The sequence below is a fragment of the Corvus hawaiiensis genome, chromosome 18, assembly GCF_020740725.1.
Source record: "Corvus hawaiiensis isolate bCorHaw1 chromosome 18, bCorHaw1.pri.cur, whole genome shotgun sequence".
NCBI classification, from domain to species: domain Eukaryota; kingdom Metazoa; phylum Chordata; class Aves; order Passeriformes; family Corvidae; genus Corvus; species Corvus hawaiiensis.
In genome coordinates, this window is record NC_063230.1 from 12,931,518 (window position 1) to 12,944,863 (window position 13,346).

The 13,346-nt window shown below is 39.2% G+C and overlaps 1 protein-coding gene across 2 annotated transcripts in view; it reads right to left on the minus strand.

The window, feature by feature from the left end:
* SBNO1 (strawberry notch homolog 1) overlaps positions 1-13,346 on the minus strand; it is a 31,831-nt gene that overhangs the window by 15,254 nt on the left and 3,231 nt on the right. For both annotated transcript variants that reach the window (XM_048322623.1, XM_048322624.1), the window contains exons 2-12: positions 9,976-10,109; positions 9,416-9,520; positions 8,262-8,571; positions 6,183-6,283; positions 4,972-5,068; positions 3,716-3,876; positions 2,606-2,739; positions 2,368-2,458; positions 1,275-1,436; positions 618-753; positions 434-539 (exon numbers count right to left, since the gene is read on the minus strand). In XM_048322623.1, coding sequence (XP_048178580.1) covers positions 434-539; positions 618-753; positions 1,275-1,436; positions 2,368-2,458; positions 2,606-2,739; positions 3,716-3,876; positions 4,972-5,068; positions 6,183-6,283; positions 8,262-8,571; positions 9,416-9,520; positions 9,976-10,107 — 1,535 coding nt within the window. In that variant the 5' untranslated portion in view covers positions 10,108-10,109. The remainder of the gene's footprint in view (positions 1-433; positions 540-617; positions 754-1,274; positions 1,437-2,367; positions 2,459-2,605; positions 2,740-3,715; positions 3,877-4,971; positions 5,069-6,182; positions 6,284-8,261; positions 8,572-9,415; positions 9,521-9,975; positions 10,110-13,346) is intronic.

The window sequence follows — 13,346 nt, forward strand, 5'->3', positions numbered from 1 at the left end:
ACAAAGAATTTCCCCGAACTGAGGTTCTTATGCCAGTAAGCACAAGATTTCCTCCTGTTAAATTGCTGAAGATGAATGCATAAACATCAGAGGCTTTCTACAAATAGTGAGCCATTGGCTACACTGAGCATACTCAGTACAATACAGGCTGTTTTCATGGGGAGCAGCAAAGTATTTTGCTTTCCTAACACCCACATTTTTGAGAGGGCTCTTTTCCCAGAAAGCTTTTAAAGCCCTCAAATTTTTCTGTGAACAAGGGAAGCACCTTATTTTTCACCACTTATGATAAATTACATTTCTGCTAGATTTAGAAGGCAGAGTTCTTAGCGTGACAGGACATGTTTGCAGAGGACAAGACAGTGAAGACAAGGAACTGGGGAGCACAGTCAGCCACAACCCTGAGCATTCTTGCTGTAGGTGTTTGAAATATTACCTTCTTTCAACAGCCTGAATAAAATCACTGAATTCCCTAAATGGAGTTCCTTCACCCCATATTCCAAGACGGTTCATATATGCCATGTTTCTTGGCTCTGATGCACCTAGAAGAAGAAAACAAGTCTGTACCAGTGCCAGCAAAACCATGCAGAGACATTTAATGCAAACCCAGCAGTACATACCTGTGGCACTGGCATAAACAACCCTGGCTTTTGGAAGTTTATTTTGAAGTTCCAATACAGCCAGACCTGTTTTTGTTGGTTTTGATGAACCAACAGGACACAGATTCTTTGCTTTATGACACTCATCAAATACTATCTGAACCGTAATTTAGGAAAAAACTTTGTCCCACTTATTTTTAAAATGGGGAGTTAGAACAGAAGGCAAGAAAATCTACTACTTACAACAGGTGGCAGGTGCAAATTGTAAACTCAAGAAGACACTAGTCACTTTAACTAAAAACCTTGAAAAAAGTTTAATAGTAAGTATTTAGGAGCAAAATTGCCAACACTTGAATTCTTGAAAATGCTGGTGATATTCCAAATATATATTTAAATAAGTCTGTAAAAATATCAGTGTAAACTGATATTAGTTCTTAAGGATAATAGTTTAATATTATGGGTTTGATATAGAAAAAACCAGAAGCTTCACTCTTGTGCCAGAGCTGTGTAGCAACAAGTTAATGGTAATATGGCACAAAGTTTGTAAAACTGCAAGTCCAATGTCAGAGCATGCCCACAACTGATTGCCATTACAAATAGGGAATAGCTACAAATCTTTAAAGATACAAGTTAAACAGCAATTTGATTATAAGCAAATGAACTCCAGAAAAAGGATACAACTCCATCAAAGTCTTCACCACACCAGTGAAGAAGCTGCTTTAATCTGGTTTTGTATTTACCACCAGACTGACTTTCCCCGATAAGAGAAGAATAGGTAGCAAAGATGACACCTTTCTTCACACTTCCATTATGTTTGGAAGAAATCTTCCCATACTTGAACTGCAATTAAGAGCAATTACAGAAATTATTCAAGAGAGACCCCTCCCCAGTCCCACCCACCAGATGATTAAGGGATGCTGGTGATCTTAACCTTAAAAGTGTGAACACTTGGAGCCACCCATAACCCCACACCATGATCAGGGCACAGCTGGCATATGGCAATGTGGTTAAGGGGTTATACAGGGCCTTACTTAAACATTTACTTAAGCAAGACTAAATCTGAGGCTTCAAAAGCTTAGCAGACACATTCTTTGGCTACGTGGTTTCCTTCATTTAAATACAACGCAGATTTTAGTTTCAATGTATCCCTCAAGTGTATTTACCACTGCTACTGTAAATGATGACGTCTAAAGCTTTATTTTAGAAATTAAGAATTCACAAAGCAAAAATACCAACTTAAACCAAACTTTTAAGGTCAAGTGAATTCAACCAGTAATCACACTTCACAATTTAAGCAGCTAATCCAGAGCAGAGGCAGTGTCTCCAAAAATAACTGCACACACCACTGCTGCTTTAATAAATCACTGAGCAAGTCTATTATTCAAGTATTACACATAAAATGCATTACATATAAAATATGCACTGAGAGATAGAAAGGAAAAAACTTCAAATGCTACAAAGCTTTAAAGATGTAAAGGATATTTCAACTTCTACAAAATACTCTACTAGTAGTGTCAGTAGTGGCTTGAAGTGTAATTTTTTTTTAAAAAGCACACATGCTAAGACTTAATCCTACAAGGGGCCTATTTACATGATTAACTTGAAGCTCTGTGTGGTTCTCTGTAAGATTAAGGCCTGTCAAACAAGACCTAGACAGCAAATTTATTGAAATTAGTACATTCTTGCTCTTAAAACAGTCAACATGCACAACTCGTCACACAAGCGTACCTAAAGGTCTGCCTCAACTGTACATAGTAAAAAGTTTCCACACCTTGTTTAATGAATGCACCAATATGTTTTTTGCTCCAATATCTCTCAAATCTCTTTCAGCATCGTATTTCAGATCATTTGAAACGCTAAACCTGAAGATATAAAACAAAGCACATTCTGTAAGTTACAGCAGAAGCTCAAAAGGCAGTTGCTAGAGCATTTGTCAGAAGACAGATGACCCTGAATTTAAGTCATAGAGTCACTAGAGTGTCTGCTCTAACAAATCCTGACACACTTACCAGACTGCTCTTTTTCTGCCTAACAAGTAATTTTCATAGATTATTCCAGCTATGGTCCTTCCTTTTCCTACACCAGCACCATCACCTATCAAGAATCCAGCTCTGTCTCCATTGGGCAGGAATGTTTCATGTTGCTGTAGGAGAAAGAACAAAAAACTTGTACCCATTCTCCGGAACACATCACAGGGGATTGTCAGAAAAGAGCAAACATAAGAAACATCCTATTGGAGGAGACTAGTGATCCAAGCAAACTCCTGGAAGCAGGAAGAGGGGATTTATTTAGGGACAGCAGAGCACCCTAACTGCATTATGTGATCCATTCTCTCCTCAGCTCACAGAACTACTCTAAGTATCTGTCCAATATTTTGTGTCTTTTCCTAACCCACTGATATCCACCTGCAGAGCCTCTTGTAGCAGCAAGACCCAGACATCCACAGCCTGTGGAATGCAGTATTCTGAATCTACCCATTTCAAACCAATCTCCTGTCAGTGACACCAAGTCCTGCTTTGCTCTTGGTTTTGTGTGCTATCACTTCTTGATTATCTTAACCCTGATTTCATTCCCATTCCTTTCTCTCCTCTCCAGCCCCATGTGTCACAGCTGTGTCAGTCTCTTTTCAGGAGGCAATTTTTTCCCTCCTGTGATCATTTTAGTTGTCCTCTAACTCCACTACCTCCCTCCTCAGCATGCAGAGCGCTGCACACACATCTGGGGTGGGCACACTGAAGTTTAATCCAGCAGCAAAATAACATCCAGTCCTGTTCTATATACCCTTCCCAAGGATGTTGAACAGGCCTGGCTTTCTCAGCCTGCTGCTACTGCAGCCATTAAGTTATTTCAGAGAAATAAAAATGACTAACATGTTCTTTCTGAGTTTTAAGACAGTTGGAGATCAGCATCATGGCAGTGGTTTAGAAGAAGTTTTCCTAGGTGTATTACCTCACATTTATCTGAGCTAAAGCTCACCTGCCATCTTCTAATGAAGCTCAAACCTTTAAGCTCTTATTATTTTATCTCCCTGTAAAACTGACATAGCTGCACTTGTCAGATAGCAGTTTTTCTTCTTAAATTCTCTGTTAGCTTTTAAGCTGCACTGATGTCTGGCATACCTGGGCTGCGTAAGTGATTGCTTCGAGTTGCAAAGCTGACAACCAGCCACTGTCAATCGTTTCTTCTGATATTGATGTCTGGTACCACACATCAGGAGGAGTCACACTGGATAACGAGCTGGTTTCCACTACTGGGTCAGGATGACGTAGACCAATTTTTACTGGTTGAGAAAGAAGGGGAAGGAAGGCAGAAGATGAAAATATAATACAAAGTTCTGTTGCTGCAGCACGAGTTATTATATTTACCCAAACAAATTACAATTGCGATTGCAAAGGCTGAACTCAACAAGTATGTTTCATTGCAACAATCTGTCAAGTGTTAAACTGCACTGCATATGAAGGAACACATTAATCTGAATTTATAACTGCAATCTTAACTTTCTCTTCTCGCCACCTTCCCTCTCTTTTTATGAAGAGAGATAAAACTCACTTAACAGAAAATTGAAGTATCTGTGTACTTGACTCGTTTGAGAAAAAACCAGTCTGAACCTTGTCTGCCCAAAAGGCCAGAAGCAGCCTCAGGATGCCAGAATCAAAAGCAGCATTCTTCGCACTATTTATATAGTGCCATTTTTAAGCAGAATGAGAAGAGAAAGGATTTAGAACAGACATGGTTTAATTGCTGACAGATCTCATCAGTAACAATAAAAATTAATCATTTAGCTACAAACTCCCTGCAAATTTTTGCCTTGCTTTTACAGCAAGTCACTGTATTTAGGAAACAAGGTAACAGCTTGTTGTAAATGGGTACAAAAAAGAAAAGAGAAAAAAAGAGGAGATGGCAATTAACAGTAGTAAAAGATTCACTCAAAAACCAACTAAGAGCCATTTCTAAGTAGTCAGCCAGGAACAATGCAGGAAGAATGTGCTTAGGGTGATTTCACACCAAAAGACTCAAACTAGATTCCTAAGTGTAGCAGTGAGCACTTAATTCCTTTACGAAATTTCCTCTGCTGAGGCACGAGGCATCTTAACAGAGGCAAAAAAAAAAGAGCCTGATCTTGGTTCATCATTCATATCTGTGAAACAAGTACTGCTCAAAGATACACTGAAGAATTCCTCTTCTATTTAAAAATCCACTTATTGTCCAAATCTAAGTGCTACAGAAGATAAATTTCCTAGGAAAACACACAACACATTCAGGCCCTGTTAACTTCAGACAGTTATCTATTTTCTGTGTTAGTAATTACAAAAGAGTAAATAAACTAACTCTCAAAGCATTCAGCCTTTTGATGTAACAAAAGATCAGGTCATACATTTTATTGGCATATATTCAGCGTAGGTCTCTGCATGGCCCATTTCTTCTTCATCTTCTTCCTCGGGTTCCTCCTCTTCTTTTACTGCTGGCACTTTCTAGAACAGAGAAAGAAATACCTGTGTTAGTCAAACAGCACATTGCTAATATTCCATCTCGTGGAAATTAACATGAGAAAGGAAATGAGGACAAACTTGCACTTCAATGTTTTAACACATGTAGGGAACAAAACAGCGAATCACTGGGGAAACTACAGACAAGTGTAGATTTCTCACACTCTAAACAACCCTCTAAAGACACAAAGTCGGGAAACTTCCTCTCCTTTGCAAGCAGATCAAATACTCCAAACCCACATAAGCAGAATTGAAAACAAACCTCTTCCTACAGCATATTAAAACCAGACTATGACTTTAAAAAAATTGCCTTGAAAACACAACAGCCCCCATGTTCAAGTACTCCTCTGAAGTCTCCCGCAGTTTCACTTTTGTGACATCATTTCACAACTTTATAGTTAAATAGTCAGTTCCACCCAGTATCCTCTGAAACCTGACAGTTACCCATTTACTGTGACCCTGATCAACGTAAATATTTATATATTTGTAAAGCACTTCATAGATGAAAAATCAAACATCTTCCACAACTACTAATGTCTAATATAAAAGTGATCTGAAAAACCCTTTTGGTATGCCAGTCACTGAGGAGCACAGTTCTTCCCAAACCTCAGCCTGAGTCTAGCTAGCAGTGAAGATGCAAAACTCAAGTGTTTACAGCATCAGAATGTAATTTTATTACATTTAGGAAATTGAATGATACTCAATTTACATCTTCAATTCAACTGCCCAGAAGGACAGCCATGCTAGAGGGAAGTCTTTTAGTTTCCTCATCACTAGTTATTTTAAAAGAAAATGTCTTAACCCAGAGGAAATGCTATGCTTATCTCAGAGCCACACCCTCCCTGGCCCACACCAGGTTCTGCTAAGGACAGTAATTTCTTGTAATTGTCATTTACTATCCAAGTCTGCTCTACACAGCTGTTAACTTCACTCATCTAACCAACTTTCATCTAGTGGAGCAACTGACCTTTTGAACAAACAGATGCACTTGACAGTTCCACCACACACAAGACAAGTATGAGTAACTCCTGAAACTGGTCACAACTGTTTATGGCCAGCAACACATTTGTTTGGCAAATGAATCATTTGTGCCACTTACCACAGTAGGTGAAAAACTTCTCATTTTAATGTCATTTATCCATATTCTTGCTACCTCTTTTGTGGAAGCCTCCTTCTTCACTGCACCATTGCTTAGGTCAGCTGCAAAAGAAAAGCTGTGGTTTACAGGAATTCCCTCCAAACATCAACTCAGATTAACATGCTGCTCTATTAATGAGCTGGAAGAGAAGTTTAAAGAATCCAGTAGCACACTGATGCTTCAAGAACACAATCAATCAATACTCCTGCCCAAATTAACGAGTCTGAGCAAGGAGTTAAATCCTGTTACTCCTTTGACTGAAGGAACTTCCCATGCAATGCCACTGTGTCCATGAACAACTAACCAGAAAGGCCAACATTTCAACAGAAATGAACTTACCTGGTGTGGTGGCACTCACCACCTTAGGAGAAACTACCATTAGTTCTGTAAAACAAAAGGTCAACACTTCGGACTCAGTTGTTTGAAGTTTGTAACAGGATCCTTTAAGAAGACCATTTATTAACCTTCCTGTCCTCAGTCACATTGGCAAGCAACTAGGAATAGGGCTCAGTACAGAACTACAATAATTTGCATAAGGATGGATGCAAAACATTGAAAGCAGCTGTCAAGCTTCCATCATGTCAATGTATGTAATAAACTTAGCATAATTGCCCCTAAAAACAATTAGGACAGTTGCACAAATAAATGTTTTCCTCAAAGACATTGCATAATTTAACTTCTTAATATTTTTCCATCTAGAACTCCTGCTGCCTGAATTATATGAAAAGACCATTTTCCTTTCAAGACCTTCTCTCTGCTACAAGTATTTGCCATTTTTTTAATAAACATGAGGAAAGATCCAGAGACACAGGAACACAAATAAGATTAGGAATGCAGTTCTAGAAGTTGCAGGTCTCCTTTTCACTTTATACAGCAGCTACAGATTCAACTGTTTTCTGCAGCTGGGCCACTCTACCAGTTATTGTGTGTTGGTATCACCTATTCTGTGCTTCTCTGAGTTTTCACTTGATTTAATAGGACTGATTTATCCCTGTTCACTTTCTCCCCTCCTCTTCCTCACTTCCTTTATTCCCTGCCCCAACTTCAGTTCATGTCCTAACTTGGGTTTTGGCAACCACTCCCTAGGAGAAGCAACGACATGAGGAGGGACATTCTGCTTTTTGTTTCAGTTCCAACAGACAGCTCCTATACTGCACTCCCTCTGCATACAGAAAAATAGGTTATGCCAACCACACCTCTAAAATCAGCAAAGCCTGTTTCAGAGACAATGACAATAACAGAAATTCAGAAAACACCTGCGTACCTTTCAGAAAAAAAGCAGGAATAGAGAGATATTTTCAAACTGAACTAATCTGATCTTAAGCTCATGCTAAAATCAGAACAACTCGAAAGAGTTAAAGTTTCACACACATACAGCTTTTCCCTTGTATTAAGTTGACCACAGGTTAAAAATAACACATAAGGAAATATTACGGAAGGAATCACACAACAAAGATTGGGAGTGCGGGAAAAAAGTACTTGTGGCATTTAAGTTAATGCAACTTTTCAGAAGTAACATGAAAATAAACAGCAAGTTTTTAGGACTTAAGTTTTTAAACAATAGATCTGATGCCTCCAATGAAATAAAGGGACAGATTTTTCTTTTGGAGGAGACACTTCACAGAAACACTTTATCATGAGCTACAAATCTAGTTTCGAAGATGCTAAATAAAAAGAAGTACTAGTCTGTTGTAGTTCCAAGTACAGAGTAGAACAGGAACTGATGGAGACTCCAATAACATAGCTAATAGACTTCCGTAACATTCACAAATTAATTTTATCAATTTTCCAGCTGCAATCTGTCGTTTTCCTCATTCCATGCAGTAAATCAAGAGTTTAATTTCTTTGTAAGTCTGGTTTTTTGTACTACTACACCCTAAATTCTAACACTACCACAGAATGAAATTTATCAGGTTTCCTGAACGACTTCATTTTACCATGATATTGTACTAATCAATGAAAATCCATGATGTGCTAAGATCTTCGTTATTCCACTATTTGTCTAAAATACTGTAATTACAAAGAAAGGAGAAAACTCACTTGCTGCTGTTGCTACTGGTTGGGCAATATTAGGAGGTGGCTTCAATTTCATGAGTTCATTAAGACTATTGTTCTTTAGCAGATCTTTCAGCTGAATCTGGTCCTTGGAAGGTGCAGTGGTCAAGGCATTGCGAACTGCTGGTGCTGCCACCGAGGGCCGAGTGGTTGTGCTGGTCTGGATGATCTTTGCTACAGTGATCGTCTGCCTCGAGGTCGTGACAGGCGTCGTTTTTGTCACCACTATTGTCGTCCCCAAAGTTGGTAGCTGATTTATTTGATTCAGCACAAAGGTTGTGGTGGATGGTGGTTGCTGGCAACAAAGAAGCAGGTAAGTTTTCAGAAAACGGTCAAAAAGAAAGAGCAAACTTTATTAGCCTTTCACTTAGTGCACAGGATACATCAGTTTTTAGAAGATACGCAATAAGAAATGTCTTCAAATAACACACTGAAGATGCCAGAGTTAATTATCTTGTGCTGCAACAGTCTGAACAAAAATACATTGTACATATTTCGGGAGGTTATTTTTAGATTTTATTTTAAGGTAAGGAAAAGGAAATAAAAAAATAAAACAAAAATTTCATCGCCCAGGTACAAGATACGACCACTACAGTTTCCCCCATATCTGATAAAGCCAGTCCAACCCGCTGCAAGACAGACCCACTGCTGGCCAAGGCCCAGCCAGTCAGGGACACTGGCAGTGCAGAGGCAAAAACTGTTGCACAATCAGCAGCTGGGAGGGAGAGGTGAGAATATGTGAGAAAACTCTGAAGACAGCAAGGTCAGTGAAGGAAGGGGAGGAGGTGCTCCAGGTGCTGGAGCAGGGACTCCCCCACAGCCCATGGATGGCAGGAGTGAAGTTGAGCCCAGGACAAAAGAAGGAGTGGGGAGAAGGTATTTTTAGATTTGTTCTTATTTCTCATTTTCCTACTCCATTGTTAACTGGCAATGAATTAATTTCCTCAAGTTGAGTCTGGTTTGCCCATGACAAATTACTGATCTCCCTTGTCCTTATCTCAACCCATGAGCCTTTCACCATCGTTTTTTAGCCTTTGTGCAACTGAGGTGGGGGAGTGATAAAGCAGCTTAGTGGGCACCTGGTGCCCAGCCCAGGTTAAGCCCCCTCCCCATCTAAATCCTGGAGCACCAGCTCTTACCCGAACATTTAATAAGGCTGGAGTAGATACAGTCTCTGGTTCTTGTTTCACAGCAGCTGCAGCCTCAGTCTCCAGGCCCAGTTCTAACGCACTAAGTGGTACTGACTGCAGAGCGAAGAAAGCAAACAAGTCAGCAGGAATAAAACCTTAAGGCTTTTGTTCCCAGTCTGTGCCTGAAATGGCTACAATCTGGCAGACTGAAGGCCATCATGGAGCTTAAACACGGTATTTTATTACACTTCTAATGCATTTTATTGTAGAGCAGCTAGACCCCAATGACATGAGAGTTCTCCATGGATACCACGGCATTATGTCCCCATGTTATGTCCAGAATTAAGCATATTTCTGTTTGTACTGACCTCAAGTGTTTCAGATTGCTTTTTTTGTGTACAAGTTAAAAATTACTTAGCAAGTCATTTTCCAATCTCAGTACTATGAAGCAAGAAAGTTATGAAAACTCCACATGCTTCAACCATTTGCTATGGACATCACCCCCTTTAACCTCACCATCACAGCAAACCCAAGCTCTCTCTAACAAACCCCTATGTTCTTGTTTTAACCTGCTGAACAGCTGGAGTTGGTGCTGGATTTGCAAGAACCACGTCTGGAGAGTCAATATCAAAGAGGTCATTTGGACTGATTCCACTCTCACTCAAAGCAGCAAGCAACAGATCTTGTCCTGGCTCCACCATCTCTAAAAAAAAAAAAAAAAAAAAAAAAAAGAAATTGAACTGTAAATACAAGTACATTTAATTCTGATTTATTTTTTGCCCACACAAAACTCCCTTTCCTGGATTTAAGGGCACTCACAGTGCAGTCTCTTGTACACAGAGTTTCACTTTCTCTATTTGCTCTGGTTCTTTTGTTTATTTGTAGGCTTTTCAACATACCCACCGCATTTAAAAGCGGAGAGAATTAAATAGTTGACTACACAAAATGCTATCATACCCATAAACTTAAGACACCTTTTCTAGTCTTTGAGGCACTACATTTTCAAACATTATAAGAAATACCAAGAGCAGAAATGGTGAGACCATGTTATGCTAATGATCCATCTTTGTCGGTGAAGCAACTGCACAAGGGAAGCACAATTAAAACTCATTTACTTTATCTTGTAACAAGTTAGTGATAAAGAGCTTGTAAGAAAAGCTTTTATTTCTTGCTTGCCCTTACATTAGGTTACATTCATTCACTGGAGAAATTTTGTTTTGCATAGTGGAGAGAACAAACGTGCCACTATTACAGTATGTAACTGCTTATTAAATAGGACACTAACATCAGGTCACGGACTCCTTTATGCGTAGGACAAGGAAAACTAATTTCAAAAAGCTATTCTAGACAGCATAAAAACTTATTAAAAAGCCAAATACTCCATATTTAAAGATGAAGAGAGAAGATAACATGTTTCACTTGCTTAAGAAGGAAACCCATCTGCCCTAGCATTAAGATAAAAACTAAATTATTTCACTGAACTTGAGCTGTTGCTTATACAGTCTAAAATACACCTCAAGCAGATCTTAATTTCACTTACCCTCCACACCCCTTAACACCCACTGGTAACAAAACATCGAAACCCAATGAAGCCATACACCTACCCTAAAGCAGGTAAGTGCTGGCATTTTAGATGTTCATGCACAAGACTGCAAAACAGCATTCCCTTGCTTATCCCTTCTACATACACAGCTAAGCCACATCCAGCTGGCTGGTCACACGTATTCCTCAGCACATTTAGCAGAACAGGTAATTCTTGTAATAAGCTAAGCCTCAGGCACTTAGTTCTTACTCTTCCTAATTTTAGTCTGTGCAAGAGCAGGGAGAAACCTGCTATTTTTTGTCATGGATTCATACTGAGATGGTGGCACCACAAGTGGTGAATGCAAGGTACTGGGACAAGGGGAAGATACACTTTTAAGCATCAAAGACTTAAAGATGCCCCAAACAATACTAAAACAACAAACAATTGGTGGGACTGCTACTGACCACACACAGCCCCATCAAACACCACCTGCTTGTCAGAACCAGACTCGTCTTTTTTAAAGGGATTTGAGGCGACCAAATAGATTGGCAGAATGGCCTGGTTTGTTGCTATGAGGTACAGAAGATACTAAGAAATATTAAGACATCTAGCAAATATAATTAACATGGCAGCATCATTAAAGGATGTTACCACCCACTAGTCTGTCTCCTAGAACCCTGAAGGGGTCAACAAAAATGGTAAGAACTGACTTTTAGTTTCACCTTTCATTCCAGAAAAAGATTGCGCTTCCTGTCTCAAAAAAAAAGTGGATTTTATATATATATTAAGTAGGATAAATCCTTAATTTTCATCAGACTAAAACCTTAACAGTGACCATCACAGCTAAGCTTAGAAGCTTGCAGCATTGTTTACTAATTAGAAACAGGTGAGCGGGGGGAAGGTTTAAGTCTGCAGATGAGATTTTTGCTTATCGGTACTTTTGGTGTTCAGAACTTGAGAGCAGCTATTGAAGATGAATTTCTCTACAGAAGGGGAATTAACACAGGTCACCCAGTCAAAACAGCAGCCCCAAAACCCTATGAAATCACAAAACTTCACAGTATCCATTTGGAAAAGAGGCATGAGCATCCCTCCACACAGGGCAACACCTTTGCTCAAAGGACAAAAACTATAAAATGTCTAAATGTACAATGAAAAAAAGCATCAGTTACGTCATTCTTTAGTCTGTATGGAGTTACCATCACCCCACCGCTAAAAGAAGATATGACTAGAACTTGGCTGAGAGTTAAGTGACTGTACTGAATAGAGACACAAAGGCAGAAGCTTGGGGCTTTTTACTTAAGAGAAAAAAAAAAGTTACTCAAGAACTTCTAGTCTGCTCTCATGACACAAGAAAAGGCCTTTCTATGAAGTTGAGACTCAAAGCAAAACCAAGGCTAGAAGAAAAACCCACACCAACACCACAAAAAACACATCTTCCCCAGCCACCCTACCATGGTGTCACAACTCATCGCGTATGTTTCAAGTCCAGTTTTGCCTATCCACAATGACACTGAACTCTACATTTTTAACCTTTAAAAACACAATGGCTCAGATATCTTAAAAGTTTCAGAGGTCAGAAAAAAACCTAATTCATAGCAGTAATGCTTTAGTTGCTTATTTCAAAGTTTTCAGTAGATGACTGGTGATAGAAACTAGCAAAGCAATTCCTACAATTTCAGAGTAAGCATCTCCAGTTTAGAAGCACTGCTTTCTAGTGGGGCTGCTTTCATGTAAGAAATCCCCCCGGGTGCACCTCTCTCCTGATAATCCCAATTTTAAGTCTTAAAAATTCATGGTTACTCACAACCTAGCAAAAAAGCTCAGTAAAACAACAGCAATTGTTTGTCTGTCAGTTTGGACAATGAAAGTTTGACTAGTTTCACTTATTTTGTTTCTGTATAGTAGGAACAAAGCTGCTTTGTTTGGAACAAAAGGAATTCTGAACTTCTAGAATTTTTACATTAGAAGTCACTGAATACTTAGCACCAATTTTAGGCTTTGTGCAGCTTCCAAGCACCAATGCTACCCACCCTCCCCATTTTAATTTAGCAAGGAAATTAAATGAGGAAGAAAAAAAATACAGGAGAAGCTGCATTGTGGTAACTTAAGTTTATTTTCTGTAGCACATGGTGGTTAAGCTTAAAACATTATCAGGCTGAAACAGCTCCATAATCTTGCAAGGTAGGAGGCTCCTCAGTTAACACAAGTGAAAGTGACTTTATCAAGCTCTGCAGCTCAGCCTTGGCAATACTATATAAGGACCTGTTTGCCACATCCTCAAAATCTCCAAAAGAAATTACTTATTAAAAAGTTGTGAATATTACAAGCTGTTCCCCGAGCATTTCATCACTCAAAGACTGTTTTGAGCATGTAGAATCTTGCAGATAAGACTGTCTATGTTTAGTGAGGTAG